The sequence below is a fragment of the Aristolochia californica genome, unplaced genomic scaffold (genome assembly GCF_029961685.1).
Source record: "Aristolochia californica isolate CCGP_79_NKW_82.1479 unplaced genomic scaffold, dmAriCali1.0.hap1 SCAF_13, whole genome shotgun sequence".
NCBI lineage: Eukaryota > Viridiplantae > Streptophyta > Magnoliopsida > Piperales > Aristolochiaceae > Aristolochia > Aristolochia californica.
The window spans coordinates 7726948-7746418 of NW_027181804.1; the positions used below are offsets into that span (position 1 = coordinate 7726948).

At 38.4% G+C, this 19471-nt stretch overlaps 2 protein-coding genes across 3 annotated transcripts; one reads left to right on the forward strand and one right to left on the reverse strand.

Annotated features, from left to right (window-relative positions):
* Nucleotides 1-8131: 8131 nt before the first annotated feature.
* Nucleotides 8132-12267, forward strand: LOC137948774 (uncharacterized). 2 transcript variants are annotated; one of them, XM_068794941.1, is made up of 7 exons: nt 8132-8414; nt 8539-8598; nt 8865-8977; nt 10465-10533; nt 11042-11093; nt 11179-11332; nt 12179-12267. In XM_068794941.1, exons 1-6 carry the CDS (start codon nt 8184-8186, stop codon nt 11308-11310), a joined length of 657 nt encoding a protein of 218 aa, XP_068651042.1. In that variant the 5' UTR covers nt 8132-8183; the 3' UTR covers nt 11311-11332; nt 12179-12267. The 2 variants fall into 2 exon arrangements, with proteins under 2 accessions (XP_068651042.1, XP_068651043.1); XM_068794942.1 differs by lacking the exon at nt 12179-12267 and adding an exon at nt 11652-11762.
* On the reverse strand, nt 12013-15553 carry LOC137948773 (putative glucuronosyltransferase PGSIP8). The gene is made up of 5 exons (XM_068794940.1): nt 15168-15553; nt 13361-13619; nt 13052-13253; nt 12813-12960; nt 12013-12709 (listed from the first exon to the last, which is right to left on the reverse strand). The coding sequence occupies exons 1-5, from the start codon at nt 15434-15436 to the stop codon at nt 12175-12177; spliced, it is 1413 nt and encodes a 470-aa protein (XP_068651041.1). The 5' UTR covers nt 15437-15553; the 3' UTR covers nt 12013-12174.
* Nucleotides 15554-19471: the final 3918 nt, after the last annotated feature.

A 19471-nucleotide genomic window follows, 5' to 3' on the forward strand; every position in this document is an offset into this window, starting at 1 on the left:
AGAAAGAAGGGGATGAATGGAGGGGAGCATCCGATGTTTCTTATGTTGGATAGATTGAGCTTTGTCTGTCTGGCTCCAACGGTCCGATGTTTCAGAAACGAAGCTCGACTCCAACGGTCGTCTTTGGAGTGAAGTTACAGAAGAGTGGGATGGGAAATGGATGGTTTTGCTTTTTCGCTGTCTGCAATTGTGTCGAGGGGGGGGATGGGGGAGGAATGGCGTTTAGCGTTTTGTATTCTCGCGTGGAGGGGAGGGAGGGAGGGAAGGAGGGAGAGAGGGAGGGGCAAGGAGACATTTGATTTGAATACTCAGCCGTTCCGAACGTTGAGAACTCAGTGGGCCCCACAAAATGGATCCTACAAACATGGTCCCACCGTCGATAAAGGCATTTTTTGTGAGCTTGAATTGACTAAAATGGCCCCAAATGAGATCGGGTGCATGTGAATCTCATGATATTTGCGGCTAAAAGCGTCTCCATTCTATATTTTCACTTTTCACCCCATGAAAAGAATCGTTTCGCCTAACCACTGTAGAAGTGGCTCGGTACGTAGCTTTGGCACCGAGCTAAACCGTTTTTATAAACCCAATCCACTCGTTAGTATAATATTTTTTTACGAAAATACCCTTTATTCTAAATGCTCTTGTCAGTTCACTATGGATGATAACTGGTCTTATTCAAACCTCAAAGACATTCGATAATTCAGTCCTTTTGGGTCCCTCAACATCTAATGTTGTTGTTTGTAGATAAAATAAACATTATTAATGGAAGTGTTTGCTCTTTTCTTTTAGGTCTATTAAGTTGGTTATTATACATTAGTATGCTTCATTGTGAAGTTTAAAACTCCTTTGTGATAGCTTGCAATTCAACAGTACTAATTCAAACCCATCTGATCCGACCCAACCTGACCTGTTCAATGGTTTATTAAATACTTATTATTATATAATGCAAAGTTGAATCGATATTCCGATTGGATTAGTTTACAAAATTAAACTTTCTTAAACTTATTTCTTTAGGAAGAGATGAAGATAAAGAAAGAACTAGAAAAAAAGAAGAAGAGAAAAGGAGTGGAAGGAGCGAAGAGGTATTAAGGTACAAATTTGAGAGGGGAAAGATTAGATAAAAGAGTAGTAAAAGAGATTTTAGAATAGGCTTGACTAATTTTTTCTTTACCCAACACCCATATTTATATTTTTTCTAATGTCTTATTTGGAAAACTCCTCAATTAATTAGGATTCCTAAATAATATAATTTAAGGAGCGATCCTAAGAGAGTGAGATATTACATCAATCTAGAAGATATTTGTTAGAGGATATAAGTGAACCTGGGTGGCATTAATGTAAAATTCTATGATATTTTAGCTTTTATCCTCACCTATTAGGGTGAAAGGCATACTTTTAATTTTAATATTTTGAACTCTATAAATAATAATTAAAGGGGAGGGATTAGGGATAAGGTCATAACCCCAATCCTCTCCACACTTCCCAATGTCCCCTCACTCTCTTCCTTCTCTCCAACTCAGTCGTCCTCCTCTCTTTCTCTCCTTCTCTTCCTTCTTCTTCTCTTTTCTTCTCCTTCTTTTTTCCTTCTTCTACTACTACATACTTGAAGACATAAACACCATAGAATCTTGAAATTAACATGGTATCAAAGCAGTAATTTCAGGATTCTAAACCGTTACCTTATTCTCCCTCTTGATCAATCATCATGACAAATTTTGATGTACTTGGAGGAGGAGCTTGGTTCCCATTGAGATAAGTTTTTCTTTTAAGGATATTTACTGAATATTATGTGTGTATTTGAAGGCTGTAGAATGTTGTTGACCTTGGGTTGACTCCCGTATCGATTTTCAAGATAGTAAAACTTAATAGAACTAACAATTTGCAAACTAAAGTATTTCAAATACTTTACGTTTGAAATTCTATGCATCTTAAGGTTTAAAGCTTCAAAATGATCCAACCTTTTCAAGACCTCAAACAACATTGAAAGACATCTCTTAAAGAAGCACCCATGAAGAAGAAGATAACGAGAAGACTAGACTTTATGTGACAGTGTCATATGTCAAAACTCAGTCTCAAATGTAAGAGAGTTTTCTTAACTCCCTTCTTAAAGTACAATGGTGTACATGGAGCTTTAGGACATACATTGTATTTAGACATGTTTAGAAACATCATGTGCATCCTTTAAAACATGTTAGAACACTTAGACTAAATCATTCCCATGTTTTAAAGTAAACTTAGTTAAACTGGCACTGGAATAATTGATCAACCTCTGCCATTGATCGATCATCCAGGAGTGTGTAGGCCAAAACTATAAAGCATGACCGGTCAACCTTAGTTGATTGATCGATCATCTAGGAGTGTGTAGGCCAAAACCATAAAGCATGATCGGTCAACCTTAGTTGATTGATCGATCCTCCTGAACATGACCATATCATGCTATAAATCATGATCGATCATCCCATTTGGGTTGATTGATAATATTCCAGGCAAGCAAAAATTACATGGAATGATCGATCATCCCACACCATTGATAGAGTAGATCAAATCTTGCCAGTCAGGGACATAAATCATAATCAATCATTTGAAGTCATTGATCGGTCATACTTGTATTGCACAACTAGAGGGAATTCTGATTGATCAATCATCTCCTGGTAACGATTGATCAACTTAACTTCTCAAGACCTACAGTCCATCAACCAATAAGTCACATCCTAATACGAAAAAAATCGTTATGATCGATTGATCGATCGATCAATCTCCTTACAGTGGTGATCAATCAATCAACGTACTAATTTTTTCAAATGAGCAAAAACGACTAGTTTGGCTTGGGGAATTATAAATACCACACCAAACCATACATTGAGAAGTTAATAAGCATTTTTGGGAAATTCCTTTGAGCCTTTATTCTCAATCTTGCAAAACTTCTCAAAAGTAACTTAGAGTGAAAGAGAAAGCCTCAGCCTTGCAAAATCTTCTACTCTTTCCTCTTCCTTTCCTTGAATTTCATATTAGACAAACTCCTTTACTCCATATTGTGCTGCAAAGGAAGTGGAGCTTGGATCTCTCAAGGAGAAGGTACTCTCCAAGTTATGGGTATAAGTTTTCCTTTCTTTATTTTTTATATTGACAAAGGCTCATCTAGAACCTATTTGATGGGGTTGAATTGGGAAATAGGAAAGTAATGTGTAGTATGGTTCTTGGAAGGAATAGAGAAGGAATCATCATGGGGGTGGGTGGTTGGAAGAGTAGCTTAGTGGTGCATGGTTTGATGGTTTTTTTCATGGTTGTTGTGGTGGGGGTGGAGACGATTTGTTTGGGAAGGAAATGAGGCAATTGAGATGGATGGACAATTTTGAATGTCTAGAAAAGAGAAATAATTCACTGACTTGTTATATTTTGATTACATGAGCCTCTATTTATAATATAGGAAACAAGTAGAATTCAATTATAATTAAAATACCCTTATCCTAGATACACCCAAAAGTAGATACTAAAAGATAAGTCCTAGAATAATTTAACAACTGAACATAAACAGAAGATTAACATAACTAAAACACCTTTTAACAAAGACTCTTTTGTGAGACCTCCTCCTGTGAGACTCCTGTAAGACTCCACCATGTTAATTCTAGCTCTGTGAGACTTTTTATTGTGAGAGTTATATAAGATTACTCCCTCTCAAACTAGAGTTTATAACTTTAGCTTGTAATGAAAAGAATTTTTGGTCTTCAATCTTCATTGGCTGAAACTTTTTCATAAATATTAAATATTAATCATTTTTTCTCCCATTTTCTTGAATATTTTGGTCACATAAAAATTACCACAACGTGTGGAAAAAATACCTCTTTCTTCTGCTTCTTCTTTTACTTCTCTCCCTCAAGTCGGGAATAAAATGGACATAGAGAGCTTGGACAAAACACAATGTTGGTGAAGAAATCACTCCAAGCTGTAAGACAACTCCATACACTAGTCAAAATGGTCATAGAACACACTCAGATCAATTTTAAAGGCAAAAAAATTACCCAACTTTAGGGTTTAACAAAGAGACTGATAACTTTTTATGGGTAGCTCAAACACAAATCACTTCTTGGGTGAAGAATAAAAGACTTGATTGAAGCTAGATGTTAGGCACACTCATATACTTTTTATGTAGTGGGTCTAATTATTACTCTGAAATTGAAAACTTTAGAAGATAAATTGAAGAAATACTAGAGGGAAACAACTTTAATTGGAAGGAGGCACCTATGCAACACTCATACTTCCAGATAAACTTTTTTTTTTTAAACTAAGGGAGACTATAACTGCAGAACTTAATAAATTTGATGAAGCATAACCTTTTTGGGCTGACCATAATTTTAGGAGAACAGAAAAATCATTTCACATCAATGCATGGAGAGATACTAGGAGAGAAAATAGAAAAAAGGGAGAGATTTTTTACATAAGTGACCTTTGGTACTTCTGATATCTATATCTCCAAAAATATAACTTAGAATCATAAATGGTTTATTTCAAAAGAAACTAAACTCAAATAAATTTAAATTGATACCTAATTTTATGTAAAAATCTTTGTTCTTAAATCATTTACGACCTCTTGATTTTCTTTGTTTTGTAGCTTGACCCTTGTTGACTCCAATGCGAATATCTCCTTAAATATAGATCAGATTAACAAGAAATTTTCTCCTTTTGAAACCCAAGTATAACTTTTTTTTCAAAAAATATACTTATTTTGATAGAAATAATCTGATACATTTTGGACTCCATAATCTGGGGGAACTGTGTAGTCTTTCTTCTTTGGCCAGCATGACCATTGACTTTTCAATATTGATATTTCCCGCTAGAAAACTCGGATTCAGAATTGGTTTAATAGGTAAGAAAATAGAGTTATTGATATAACTTTTAACATATAATTCTTCTTATAAAGTCTCATTCTTGATAGCATATAATGCCTCAAAATTTGATGTTTGAACCTCTCTTGTAGTGTAACCTTTGCTACTTCAAATATAGATTTCTCTTTGTAGAAAAATCCGATTGCCAAATTATTTTTGCGTTCGAAAGTAAACTCAAAGATCTTTCCATCAATATATAATTTTTAATTTAAAAATTTCATTATGGAGGTGTGATCGCCAAGAAAACAACAAGTAATGGGCATGAAAGAAAGAAAAAAAATAAATACGAACATAAACTACTAGAGATGATAGATTAGAAAAGGATCACATTATTTATGTGGGTTGATTGAGTCAACCCACTAGACCTGCTCTGATACCATGTTGAATTGCTAAAAAAGAAAAATAATTCATCGAATTGTTGTAATTTGATTACATGAGCCTCTATTTATAACTATGAAAGGATAGTCCCATATACATTAGTGAGTATAAAGATCTTGCATTTATTAGTTGATAGAAGAGGTTTCCTAAGTGGCTAGTCATTTTGGGATAGGGCCTTCGACCCAATTTAACATGATATCAGAGCAAGGTTTTCATATGTGGGTATTGTCAGAGTTAGGTGGTTCTCTCCACCTGGGTGGTTCCGTCCACCACTGATGGGTTAGGTACTTAGCTTTCCACACTTAACAGACCGGTCTTTTGGGTTGTATTGGTTAGGCGTTTGACCGGCATCCACCCAAATTATCCACGTGCCACCACGTGAAGGCCTCTACCCAAATTATCCACGTGTCTACATGTGAGGGGGAGTGTTAAAGGATAGTCCCACACACATTAGTGACTATAAAGATCTTGTATTTATTAGTTGACAGAAGAAGTTTCCTAAGTGGCTAGTCATTTTGGGATAGGGTCTTCGACCCAATTTAACAATAACATGAGAAACAAGTACAATCCAATTACTAACAGATTGGTCTTTTGGGTTGTATTGGTTAGACATTTGACATGGTATCAGAGCTGGGCACCACGTTCCGCATTTGAATCCCGACGGAAGCAGTAGGGAATGGTAACGGTGGGTGTCAGAGCTAGGTGGTTCCGTCCACCACTTATGGGTTAAGTACTTGGTTTTCCGCACTTAATTGACCGATTTTTTGGGTTGTATTGGTTAGGGGTTTGACATGCATCAACCAAAATTATTCACGTGCCACCACGTGAGGGCCTCTACACAAATTATCCACGTGTCTACACGTGAGGGGGAGTGTTAAAGGATAGTCCCACATACATTAGTGAGTATAAAGATCTTGCATATATTAGTTGACAAAAGAGGTTTCCTAAGTGGCTAGTCATTTTGGGATAGGGCCTTCGACCCAATTTAACAATAACATGATAAACAAGTGCAATCCAATTACAATTAAATTACCCTTATCCCAGTTACACCCAAAATTAAATACTTAAAGTCCTAGAATAATTGAACAACTGAACATAAATAAAAGACTAACATAACTAAAAATATTTTGTGAGACCTCTTCCTGTGAGACTCATGTAAGACTCCACCATATTAATTCTAACTCTGTAAGATTTCTTTCTATGAGAGTCATATAAGACTCTTCCATATCTGCTCTTCAATAGAGAATATGATGGAGTTGGGTGAGTTGTATGCAAATAAGACATTAGTGATCCATATGAGTTGGGGTGAGAAGGAAAATAAGGAGGGTTATTTTTTTGAGATGTAGTATGGATAATTGGATTTATGAGTTGGTTTAGAGGTGGGTTGAGTTGAGAGTGAAAGTGAAAGTAAGTGTTTTGATGTGTGGAATAGGTTTGGACTATTGTGGCATCAAGGTGGGTAGTGGTGGGGTATATGAGTGATGTTTGAAATTGATTAAATTGGTGTGGTAAAATTATAAATGGATAGGATGAAATTTCATGGTTGGGTGTAAAAATAGGGATCTGGTGAGTGAGGGGTGGGATGGCTAAAGTGGAGGAATAGAAAGAAGGTTGTGGTGTTGGGTGGTAATTTTGGCCGGTGGAGAAGTGCTTTGTGGAGGGTGAATTGGGTAATATGTGGAAGAAAAATTCCGATGGGAGAAAAAGATAGGGGTGGATGGTTTGGAAAGATCCTATGGTGATGAACAAGAAAATTTACCAACAATAGATTTTGTTGAGGTTCCATGATCCATTGCTTGTTGAGGAGGGGAAGAAGGTCTTGCCACCCTTATTTCCATCTAGGATTGAAACATACTTGTTATCTGTTGTATTTGTCCTTCCAAACTAATGATCTTTTTGCCCAAACTTTCTTGGCCAAACACGTGAGTTGCAACAACTTCATGTTATTATTGTTGTTATTCCACACATCCTTCATTGACCATGCTTCTTTTGTTTTTTGGTACAAGTATTTTTGGGAAGGGACGTGGTGTTTAGGGGGGTTGGGATTTGATTTAGTAAGGTCAAGGTCATGAGTTTGGTTGAAAATCAATTGGCAGAAGAGTTATTGTGGTCGGGAAAGAAAATAGTGGGAGTTTGTTTCTCCTAAGATGTAGGTGAAGCACGTGGAATATGGTGAAAAAATATTTTTTAGGGATTTTTGGTAATGGGGGAGGGAGAGGGAGGCTAAGTCGGATGCGCTCAAGGAAGAAAAAGAAATTTTTGACATGATAGACCATTATGTCTTCTGATAGTGATCTCTCACAAAATATATCTCAGAATACCAAACGGCTTATTGCTCCAGAAAATAGACTCAAAGAAATTTAATTCGGTATATAACTTAATATGTGAAGCTTTCACCTTGAATCTTTTTTATTTATTTCATTGGCTTTGTTCTATAGCAGAAGCCTTGTCGATTCCGATAGAGATAGATATCTGATTGACTTGAAACTTGTTGCTTGAAAAACTAGACTTGAATGCATTTTACTAAAGTATAATATTGCTACATAAAATTTGTTTAATCTGTAGTTAAGCCGAATTGATCTTCTAATATGTTTACAGTTGAAATGGACAAAGTTCTATAGAAGGATTGCTAATTATTTTCTATATATAAAAATGCAGTATGATATTTTAAATAAAAATAAAATCATTAACTATTTTCACTATTAGTCTAATTTTCATAATCCTTTTAATATCTTTTATTTATCTAAATTGTTTATTTAAAAAAAAAATAGAATCATAGATTTCTATTGATCCTCTCGGGTGTGACAAAATTTTCACGAACGCCTGCCCCCGCGGAAGATTTTGTTTCTTCGGCCGAAAGTAAACTGATCTGCAGGTGACGGAAGACTGCAGAGTGTAATAGTGGTCAAGAACAAGCACAGAATGGCACTTGCCTTCCTTCACGGCGGCCGTCCTCCTCACCTCGTGCTCCGTCGTCCCTCCTGCTTAAATGGAGCTACGACTAGGGTATCTCTCGAAGCGGAGATTCCCTCAAATGCCTTTTGTCGAAAGCAGAACCCCTCGTGGAGGGCCGGTTTCAGCTTGGGGGTTGACCTTGGCGGCACCCGGACGGGCCTCGCTATCAGCAAAGGCTTCTCTGCTCGTCCTCTTTCTGTAATTACTTCCTTCTCCCCTCTCCACGTGCTTCTTAATTTTGTTCTCATATTGTTGTTCTTTAAATCGCTGTATTACTAGCTGTGGTTGAGCGAGCTAGGGTTCTGATTCCATCTGGTTGTAGGTGTTGGAGCTGCGGGGCGAGAATCTCGAACGGCGTCTTCTCGAAATAGCAGCAAAAGAGGTACTTGCTTTTGAGACTGCTAGTCCGTTTTTTGTCGTCTTTCGGGGGGCCAAATAATGCAGCGAAGAAGTATATTGATTCCGTTTCTCCTTATGAACAATAGTTTTAAATTCACCTAATAATCGTGGCGGACATCAGAGGTTATATTATAGCCTAAAAAAGCTCACGGCTCTCTACTGAGACATTGTCAACTAAGTAACTTGGCCATTTTTGTTTCCATTATTGGTGTTTCCGCATAAATTTTACACATTTTTGGACATCGGCAGGAGGCTGATGAGTTTATCATTGGGCTTCCAAAATCTCGCGATGGCATGGAGACACCGCAGTCCAACAAAGTTCGTAGCATTGCCGGGAGGATTGCCGTTAGAGCTGCCGAGAGGTGAATCTTTCATGTCTTAGTTGTTCTTAGAGGTTTGGAAGATAGTCTGGTCTTCATAGTCTGGTCTTCCAAGACAGAAGTATAAGAGAACAAGGAATTGATGTAATTAGCAATTGCCTTTGCATTAATTTTATAGACTATTTGCCCTCTGATTTGATTCTGAAACCGAGAGTACTGTTCCCTTTTATTTTTGATCCACAAACTCAGAGAAGTTTTCATTCTCTTCCAACCTTTGTTTTACTACTTGTCGAGTCAACTCGCGACTCGTACGAGTCAACTCCAGTTTTTGATTGACTGGGTCTGGGGGCCAGAACTGGACTATGTACCTGATATATTTAAAGAACCTGCCGGTTCGGGATCTGACTCGGGCTGATTCCCGGTTCCTACCCCAAGTTGGACCGAGTCAATCTGAGTTGGACTCATTTTTTCAAAAAATAATATTTAAAAACATTATTGATGAATTTGAAAATTTAGTGTATTATTTACAGTATTATACAAATCATTTTTTTGCATTTACAATGAATGATTCACTATGCATAATTTAATGTAATACATCTTTTGATGTATTAGTTTGTATTATCTATATTATCATTTGTATTGTAGTATTCATATTTAAAAGTGGGTGTGAATACGTGAAGTGAATGAAAAAGTTGCTATTACTGTTTTAATGCAATTTAAATGTTTTCAGTTTAGAAAATTGTTATTCTTGATTAATATGTTTAACCATCAATTACTGCTTTTGTACAGTGTGCTTAATAGAGACAATTGGCTACTATTAATGTTTTAATGTAATCTAAACAATTTCAACTTAAAACTGTTATTCTTGATTAATGGGTTTAACCATTTAGGATGCTTTGTACAACGTGCTTAATGGAGAATAATGACTGCTATTAATGTACTAATGCAATCTAAATGTGTTCAAATTAGAAAGTTTGTTATTGTTGACTAATATATTTAACCATTAAGAATGCTACTGGTGGTTATTTTTAGTATTGTTTTTTAAATTTATTTCTGGCCGATTCACCTTGTAGAAGGATCCAGGTTGACTCAAAATCCGACTCGGGATTTGGCAGATGCCAAGCTGCAAAACCCTGCTTCTAACAGCTTGGTGGTGTTGAAAATAAGGATCATGTTCAGAATTCAGCAATGCTGAAGCGAAGCCAGATTAGTTTGCTAATGTGACTTGCGCTTGTAATTTTTCATTACTTGTCATTAGTTCTTAGAATTTTTTCTTTTGGTTTGTTGTTGTCCTCTTCAGGCATACTGGGTGAATAGTTCTTAGATTTTTTCTTTGGGTTTGTTGTTGTTCTTTTGAGGCATATTGGGTGTATAGTTCTGATTGATAGAAAGATGTTTTTCTTTTTATCTTTTCCTGGTATATGTCTGAAAATTGTGTGAATAGTTCTGATTGATAGAAAGATGTTTTTTCTTTTTATCTTTTCCTGGTGTATGTCTGAATATTATGCAACTTTCGACTTTTTTTACAGAGGCTGGAGAGTGTATTTGCAGGATGAACATGGCACATCGACGGAAGCCCTCCACTTCATGATTGATGTGTAATTAGCTTTACCAAATCCTTTGTATTTGTTCTGTTTTGCAGGTTGCATGCTTAGATGCATTGAGGTTCTACTTATTTAGGCACTATACTAGCTGTAGTTTTCCTTTCTCCTTGAATGAACCTTCTTGATTTCGTTGAATATCATGCATCTAGAGAATACAAAATTGGGTGTGTATGTGTACGCAAATCAAAACATGGAGACCACATTAATTTTGCATGGTCAGAACTCAAAATTCTCCATCAAAGATGGAATTGAATTCTTCCTACCAGTGGCAGAACCAGAACATTTTGAAAGGGGGTGAGACTATAGAAAGGAGAAGAGGGGTTGTTGTTGCAATGTGGGTTAGGAGATAAATTCTTGAAGGGGGCATAGTTATATACAATGGGGGCAGACTACCTTGAATTCCAAAAATTCAGAACCCCCCCCCCCCTCGCTCCTTCTTGCTTTGTACTATGCTGGCAAGTTTTGCTCTTTCTAATCTTTGTTTCTTCATTTGTTATGTCAGGGGCCTCAAGCGAACAGCTCGCCAGAAAAAAATTGATGCTTATGCTGCCATGGTACGAAGATTTGCTTCTTTGCGTAGCACCTCTTAGGAAACTCTGTGTCTGTTTTCATTATTTCTGCTTTTTATTATGGGTCCAGATGGTGCTGGAGAGATATTTTGCTACATCAGGCAGTGGAGCTGAGCTTGTCTTTCCCAAAGATTCAGCATTGCAAGAAAAACTCCGACAGGGTTACAGTAAGGACTTGGATTTCTTCCCTGAAGAATGCTGATGTCCGGAACCAGTTCAAGAAGGTAGGTTTCATGTTATCATTGTGTTTTTGTTGAAATGCATCAATTTCTGAGCAAATTCAATGTTGGAATCTGATTTTTTATGAAGAAGACTTTGTCAAGAGTTGTGTTTATCTGTTTTCTTACTGTACATTTGTATGAACACAACTTGATTTTTGAATCTTGTATGGAGTTGAATATCTCATTATATGGTGTCGTGACGTGTGTGATTTATTGTTTGAGGCATGCTTTGGATTTCTCCCTTTTTAGTTATCTATTAGGGTAACATTTTGATTCTTATTGTTGAGCTCCATGACTTGTTCGTGTTGATGAAATCCATCAGACACGGTGCTCCTAGAAGCCGTTTGTAACAGTAAATTGCAGATAGAGTGATAACAAATCCTGACAAGAAGAGGGAGAATGGTTTGAAAATGTGATTCATTGTGCTTTCATTTGTATCTATCCTGGTCCAGGAGTTGAGTCCAGAACTGATCTTGGGAGGTATGCTTGAGTTCAGAACTGATCTTAATATGTATGTATCCATTACCAGACTTCGCTCTTGTTCACTTATTGCTCGCACATATCAAGACCCATCTTTTTCACAAGTATCCTTGCATATGTTTTTTGTGTCTATGGATTGAATCTATTTACTTTTGTTTGCTCCTTGTTCTATCCCTTGATTAATTGACCTGAATGCACAATGGTAGTAGGTCTGCTCTTTTGAATCTGTTGTATTAAAAAGAATGGTATGTTATATACATAAAGTGCATACAAAAAACGAAGGCTTCACTAGACTGGTCAAATGTTGTAGTGGCAATGCCTTCACATGGTATGGTGCCTTCTTATATTTGAACCTTCAATGTTTTTCAGTAGAGCTTGCTGAACTGTGGCTGTGGAGACTCCCCCAATTTTGGAAAAAAGGCTTCCCTCTCGAGTGTGACATGCAAGCTAGTCATCACCTTTTGCAGAGAGTTCCACGCTATTGGTGCAAAACAAAAGGCATACCCAAACACTGCCAGTGCTCGCACTATACCGTTTGGATACCAAGGGCAGGCCATAACTGCAAGACTGCCAATTATACCCAGCCATGGGACCATCACTAGGAGCACCGGCTGCAAGAAGGCATTGATTGGAATGGAGGCAAGAGCTGCTGACCCAAACAAGTATAATGTCCAACCCACTAATGGGTGGATTGTTGGTGGGATGAGGAAGAAGGGAACAAAATAAGCTGCTAAGATGGTCCAGACGACGACCAATCTGAGCATGTTGTGGAAGAAGGTGGGGCTCTTGTCATCACGGTAGCACAGCTTTGACAGGCTTGGACGAGTAAACCTAGTGAGAAACATGATGACGATGTACATCACTGATTGGATTACCACCATCGGAATCTCTCCTCCGTACCTTTAATTAGGGAAATGAAATCAGAAAATTTGCTATCATAGACAAAATCATCACATTGATACACGATATTGGAACAAAACCAGTATATTAATCATCATCTTACCCAATGGTCTTCAGGCGTTGCTCATGCCAGGAAAGGCCCAATGGAAGGACAGGCCATGACCACCAATACCATGGCTTCAACCAAACTGCACTTGGGAATGTGATCACACTGTTAGGCCCGCAAGGTATGCTCCATCGAAGCTTGAGATCTGCATTCAGCCAGTATAAGAGACCGTTAAACTTAAGTGTTCCATGTGCTTTGGTGAAAGAAATTATAGAAACTATGTTTGCTTTACTGACAGTAGTAGGAAGCATCCATTTGGTAGCCAAGGGGAAGCCGGTAGTGACCATTAAGCTTGCTGCCATTGGTTGGTGGATGAAACATGGGTTGATCAAGAAGGTCCGAGAAATAACTCACAAGAAAGCCTTGGTCTGCACCGTCTGAGTTTTTCCGTCCAACTTGTATCTCATGAACCATGTCTTTGAAGACATTCATAGATGGCTGCATATCAGTAACCAAAAACATTCCTTTGAGGATATTCAATGGTAAAGAACATAGAAAGTACATATTGAAATAATGAAGAAACCAATTTTTATTAAATGCTTGACCTGCAAAACGAATAGTCCAGTGTGGAATATACAGGGGTTGATGAAAGCAGCGCAGAACTGGCCACAACTGAATAGCTCGTCGGTGTTTTGAAGGAAAAGGTTATCTGAGTCAAGCATGACTACACGGTCATAGTCAGTGAGACTCCACGCGTAGAGCTTGTTCAAGGTTAGCTTAAATCTGTTGTTGAAGTTTGACTGTTTCTGGTATGGGTTCTCCATATTTTCTACTCTGACCACACGCACGTTGTCTTCTTTTGTCCTGCATGTAAACAGAGTATGAGTCTTCTCTCTTGTCTGAATGACTTGGTTCATCTGCTTTTGTTTCTTATGCTTCGAAGTCCAATCGAAGATTTATTGGTTTTTAATTCAAAGTTTTTCAATGCTTTTGGCCTAAAAAGTGGTGGGGCACTATGCCATGGTTTTTATATCATTGAATTATTGAAATGAGCGACTGTTGCCTGGAATTCAAAAAGATCTATCAGTATCTATGTATTGACTATTGCATACTTCAAATAAAGGAAGGCATAAATGTTAGTTTCAAAATCAAAATACATAGAAAAATAGATTAAAAGAAACAAAATTCAAAAATATGATTAGAGTAACAAAAGCAACGAATATGAGATTGCTTGTAAGGGTGGGATCGAAATGGAGTCGTCATATAAGGGTGGGAGATTCGAGGCGACTCTTTGTCTCCTCTGGACACCAGCTATCAAATATTCGGATATCCTTTTAGGGACTCTTTTGTCTACAGCTGGGGTTACGACCGACTAAATGGGGGGATTTTCTGTTTTTCAGCTAATTTCCGCTCTCTGGTCCTTATCCTAGTGACCATGGTCCTGGACAACTACTAACAATCTGAGATAGGCGTCAGTAAAGTGTTGTTCAACTATTTCTCCTTGTAGCGTCCCCTCGTTTTCCCCAAAGGAGACGAAATGAGGAAAGGACAGATCGAGTCACTTTCCACTTTGGAGTGTTGGACACATCGACCCATGATGGGGACCACCCACTCCGCCATCTCACAACTCGGTCCCTTTGTCCGCGTTGATCCCAAGCTACAGGCAGGGCACTCGCAGCTTCCTCCCATCTCTTCGTAAGTTAGGTGCACTAAGTTCGGATTGGACTTCAAATCTAAGGTCGCGTGCTTGGGTTTATCTGCACATCTATGGTCCTCATGTTTCGAGCCACTTTCAATCTTGATCGTTCCGATTCAGTCGATCCCTTTCAGACTAGAGTTTACTGGACAATATGTTTTAACCAAATGAAGGGGAGAAACAGACATCACCAAGATCGCGGCAGCAACTTTTGAAATGAAGAGAGTTAGAGAAGAACTGAAAGTGTTTTATTTATTTTAATATTCTACGGATCAAAATTGTATCATAGGAAAACGAAGAAGAAAGAAGAAGAACAGGCGACAGACGACTAATTACTGCAATTATTGTAAACTAGAACGTTTTAAAGCAAACAATTAAGAGCTGTCCAGAAAGGTCCGATTAAAAAAAAAAAAAAAAAAAAAAAAAAAAGAACCACACAGAATGGAAATTTCAGTTCTCTGTTCTGGACCCAGCAGAACAGAAACAAAAGGAAACAGGATAGCAGACTCCACAATTATAGATCTGACATCAATTTCCATGCATACGAGTTCGTTTTCTAAAATCCAATCCAATCGAGCCTTTACTCTTTCCTATGAAAAATCTAACACTCAAATGCCGAGCTAAAAGCATGGAAAAATCTTATATGTCATCAGAATTCAGAGAAAATAACCAACAACAAAAGAAAAACAGATAAAGAAAAAGGCAAGGCAACTCACAGAGTCTCAATCCAGCGCACAGGAACATCCACAGACGCAAGAAGAACAAGATCCGCGTCGACATCCAGCTTCGCGAGAGATCTCAGCATAACCCTGACCGCTACGTAGAACTCATAGTCCCTCGGCGTTCCCATATACATCATCGCCGCATAAGCATTCCTGTGACGCCTCTCCTCTGCGCTTCCCTCCGCCTCCCTCACCCCCACAGCTGCCACCAAACCCACCACCACCACCACCAGCCGCAAAACTCTCCTTAACTCTCCCGCCATCTTATCCAGACACCTAATAATCCTGACAATCTCCGTTTCCGCCGTCCGAAAAGAAGAAAATCGAGTAAACGGAGTAACCGCACCGGCCGGTGATGACGAGATCGAGCGCCGGTTGTCTTCTTCTGCGAATGGATGGATATTTGTAAGAGAATAGAGCAGGAAACGACGTTAGGGTGGGGGACAGGACAAGTCCCTCGACCCCGTTCAAAAAGATGTCACGTGTCGTCTGGTGATTAGTGACAAGTAGACTCGGCGGTGACGCTGACAATGTTGACTCCCCTATTCCGTTTTAGGTTTCCAGCCCTCCGTTCGTACCACCCGCTCCAGCCCAGGATCATCGTTTTAATTAAAATAAAAATTAAGCTTTTGTTTGCTCGCTAGATTTGTGCCAACTCATCCTATTTGGAATTAGAGTAAAAGTAAATCGAATTATATGTATTTGTAGTTGATAAAAGAACCGACCACCTCGGATTATAAATTCAGTACAGTAATGGCGGTGTGTGTGACAGTGACAACCAAGTCCGTACAAGGCCAACGAGATGCAGCATCCCTTCTCACAGCAGGAAAAATATCTCTTATCTCTTATAGTTTCTGACGACGACTCCATTAAAATAATAACCTTTAAAATAATGAAGGGGAGGAAGCGGAGCAACTGGGTGGAGATTCGGTCAATGGAGACGGAGATGCGAGATGGTAAATTGCAGTTGCTGAAAACGAATGCGAGCGCGTTGGTTTCTTCTGGAGTTGACCGAGAAACCGAGCAAGCGAGACGCTACTTGAGTTCAGGAATTGGTCTCGGAGAAACTGCGGTGAGTAGATTATTTCAGCTTCGAAGCGTGGTTTTTATTTATTTTGGGGACGACGAACGAAGGAACAATGGCAAAGGGGCTTTAGCTTGAATGAGATGACAGATTAATGGATAAAACCTCCTCCTTGATTATCGAAATTATTTGACCCTCTAGATTTTAACCGCACGATCTAATAGTTCAGACCAGTAATTACCTGATCCAACTAATCAAATATATGACTATATAATTTGATGGTTCAAATTAGTAATTGTTTGATCTAACCATTTAAATATATGTTCATGGATATGTTAACATTTTAATGCACCGACTATGATCCACATCCATCATAAGGGTCAGATCATATGGATCATTTCATAAAATATTGCGTTTACCTAGTCCCCACGTGTACACACATGTGCATATGTGGCAAGTTGCACACTTGTGAGACTATGCACATGTTTTCATATGGGTGTCGCGTGCTTGCACATCTATGTCTGACAATTGGGCTAGAGAGAAAGGAGAGGCAAAAAAGAGAAAAAACGAAGAATAGCCTCTGCAATTGGATTCAGGTTAATTGTTTTAGGAATTGAACCATTTAATCTGGTTGGGATTGGATGTTTTAAGGGTAGAGAACTGAAAGGTTGTTTGTTATGGTTATATTTTTTGCTTAAGAAATCCCATCAAACTCTAGCTTGGGTTTCCCCCCCACAATCTCACGGAGATCTTCCTGAACATCAAGGTGTTTCTTCCAAAATTTCAGTTTTTCATTTTCTCTTTCATTTGTTGTTTTTTAAACTTTTTAAAGTAATATTTTTTTTTTTCTACATCCGAATAAGAGTGTTGATTTTCAGGATTCCATGAATTTAGCTCATGGAGAAAGAAGAAGGAACACCCATTGGGAGAAAACTATGGACTTATTATCCCCAACCCTTTCCCTAAGCTTAATTTATAGATTAATCAGACTTTAATATTTTAATTATACCCCTGAAACTTAACCTAATTACATCAATATTATCTCTATGAGATACTCTTTATTTACCTTCCGACCATCACTCTGTAGGTTTATAGATCTTCTCCTTGGTCTAAAGGCCTTGAGTCCATCTTCCACACACATAGACTTGTGACCCTCAAGCTAGGGGTGACAGAACATCATAAACGCCCAACTTATTGTAAATGGTGTATAGGATCTTCTTGTATAAAATGATAGTCCACCATATCTTCGAACACTCCCCTTCAAGCAGGTGGTTTCTTCCAAGAGGCCAAACTGTCCTAATATAAGTGAGAGTAAAATCACTCTTAGCTGTAAGGCATCGCTTCATAATCCAGTCAAATAATTCTTGTTGGATGTTAGACAAACTCATATCTTCTATAGGTAGTGGGTTATAGGAATTGCTTAGAAGTATAATAAAATTATTCTATCATAAGGACACCAACTCTCAAATGGTAAAAGTAATAAATGCCAATTATGGGGGATAACGGGTAATTACCCAGAAGATAATATTTTAGTTCTACCATATGCTTTCTTCTTCATCAGAATAACCAATGCTGACAAAAATCAACAATTGATAAGTCTTTCTTCAATAATAATGTCTCAACCAAAGAGACACAATAACAGTAGCTGAAATGGGCTGGGCCTAATAACACATACCAAATAATGACAATCCAATGTCCTATAAATTAATCCGTTGTGAGTCTGTACACCAAATAGTATGTTGACTAAGTAATAAACTGTTAATATTCCAAAATAATAATCCAATCGAAGAAAAAGAATCGAGTCACGTTGAGTCAAAAAGTTGAGTCGCGGAAGAAATATGTATAGAACTCGAGACCTGAACACGTATAACCGAGTTAAAAAAATAAGTGGACAGAGTCAAGTAGACCTGGATCGAGTTGAGCCGAGTTAACTCGGCAAAACATAGGCTGAGCTCTGGTCGGCAACGTTGCTGGGTTAACTCGGCCCGGTCCGAGTTGGATCAGAACAGCGGGCCAGAACAGGTGAGGCCCGACGCTCGATCAAACCTCCTAACTAACGAAAAAATGTAATCAATTTGCCTTCGTCTTCCTCACGGCGTCAAACAGCTCGGCAAATGAACTTCTTCTTCTCCCCCTTGCCGAAAGGCTATATGGACTTGGTACATTGGTTCTTTGGTTCGAATCAGCACCTCTCTTCTCGGCGGAGGAAATAATCCACTGAGCAGAAACAGAAAACGGACTCACAGAGTCGTCTTCTTCAACAACGGCGCTGGTGGTCTCCGAACAACATGGGACATCAATTAGAGGTCTCGGATGGCGATCAGAGGAGTTTTCGAAAATAGCAATGGAGCTTTTGTTTAAAACAGCAGCAGCTTCAGCAATGAAAACAGCAAGTTTCCGTAATAGAAAAAAATCTTGGGCATGAACAGCGATGAACTGATGCATCTCTGTAAATCTTTAGATAGAGGAGTTTCCGGAATAAGAAACAGAACCAAAAAATCGGCGGCATGTTTGTCCAGAAACGGCAACACAGCAATTCGAAAGATAAATTCCGAAACAACGTCCAAAACAGAGATAAGATCTCGGATTGACTGCCAGCGAAGCAGAGAGCTTTCCTCGAAAAAAAATCACTGAGATCAATTAACGATGATACTTTGCTGTAGGCGCCTCATGAGAGATTCAAAATAACGGCAATGATCGTGTTGCTGAGATTGGTACGATGACAGCTAAGACCGGCAGAGAGACAGCCGGCGAAACCAGAATAGAAACCGGACAACGCAGCAGAGCTTGGATTTACGACATGGCTTTTTACGAAAATGCCAAGTTTCAAAGATATATTTTGAGAAACAACAATGCCATTAACTTATTTTGGTAAAAAACCCTTACGACTTTCCACAATAATATCCGGAATAACAGCAGCGTATTTTCCTGATTTCTACCAACGTGAAATATTGCTAGCGCTGGTTGAGATCTTCCAAACAGATCAATGAGCATATTCTGTTCAAGAAGAATAAAAACCCGAGAGCAAGATTTCTCAAGCACCAACGCGTATCTATGCCAACCAAAATATCACAACATCGAACCATATATATGTCAACCAACGAGATTCCAGCTTTGACGAAGATACCACTGCTGGTCGAAGCAATCTTACCGAAACTACGGAAGATACCAGGCTTTACAGAGCAAGGTACGGAAGCAATGACTGAGCAGACAGAAGGTAAGGCACTCTGAATATTGTCGATGATCTGATCGCCGATGCAGCTGTGAAGGCAAT

Coding starts and splice junctions, on each gene's coding strand:
- LOC137948774 (XM_068794941.1), top strand. CDS start 8,184: ATGGCACTTGCCTTCCTTCACGGCGGCCGTCCTCCTCACCTCGTGCTC. Junction 8,599..8,864: donor TCGAAATAGCAGCAAAAGAG/GTACTTGCTTTT, acceptor GGACATCGGCAG/GAGGCTGATGAGTTTATCAT. Junction 11,094..11,178: donor TTGATGCTTATGCTGCCATG/GTACGAAGATTT, acceptor TTATGGGTCCAG/ATGGTGCTGGAGAGATATTT.
- LOC137948773 (XM_068794940.1), bottom strand. CDS start 15,436: ATGGCGGGAGAGTTAAGGAGAGTTTTGCGGCTGGTGGTGGTGGTGGTG. Junction 13,620..15,167: donor GTGCGCTGGATTGAGACTCT/GTGAGTTGCCTT, acceptor GTTTACATGCAG/GACAAAAGAAGACAACGTGC. Junction 12,961..13,051: donor AATGGATGCTTCCTACTACT/GTCAGTAAAGCA, acceptor GGCTGAATGCAG/ATCTCAAGCTTCGATGGAGC.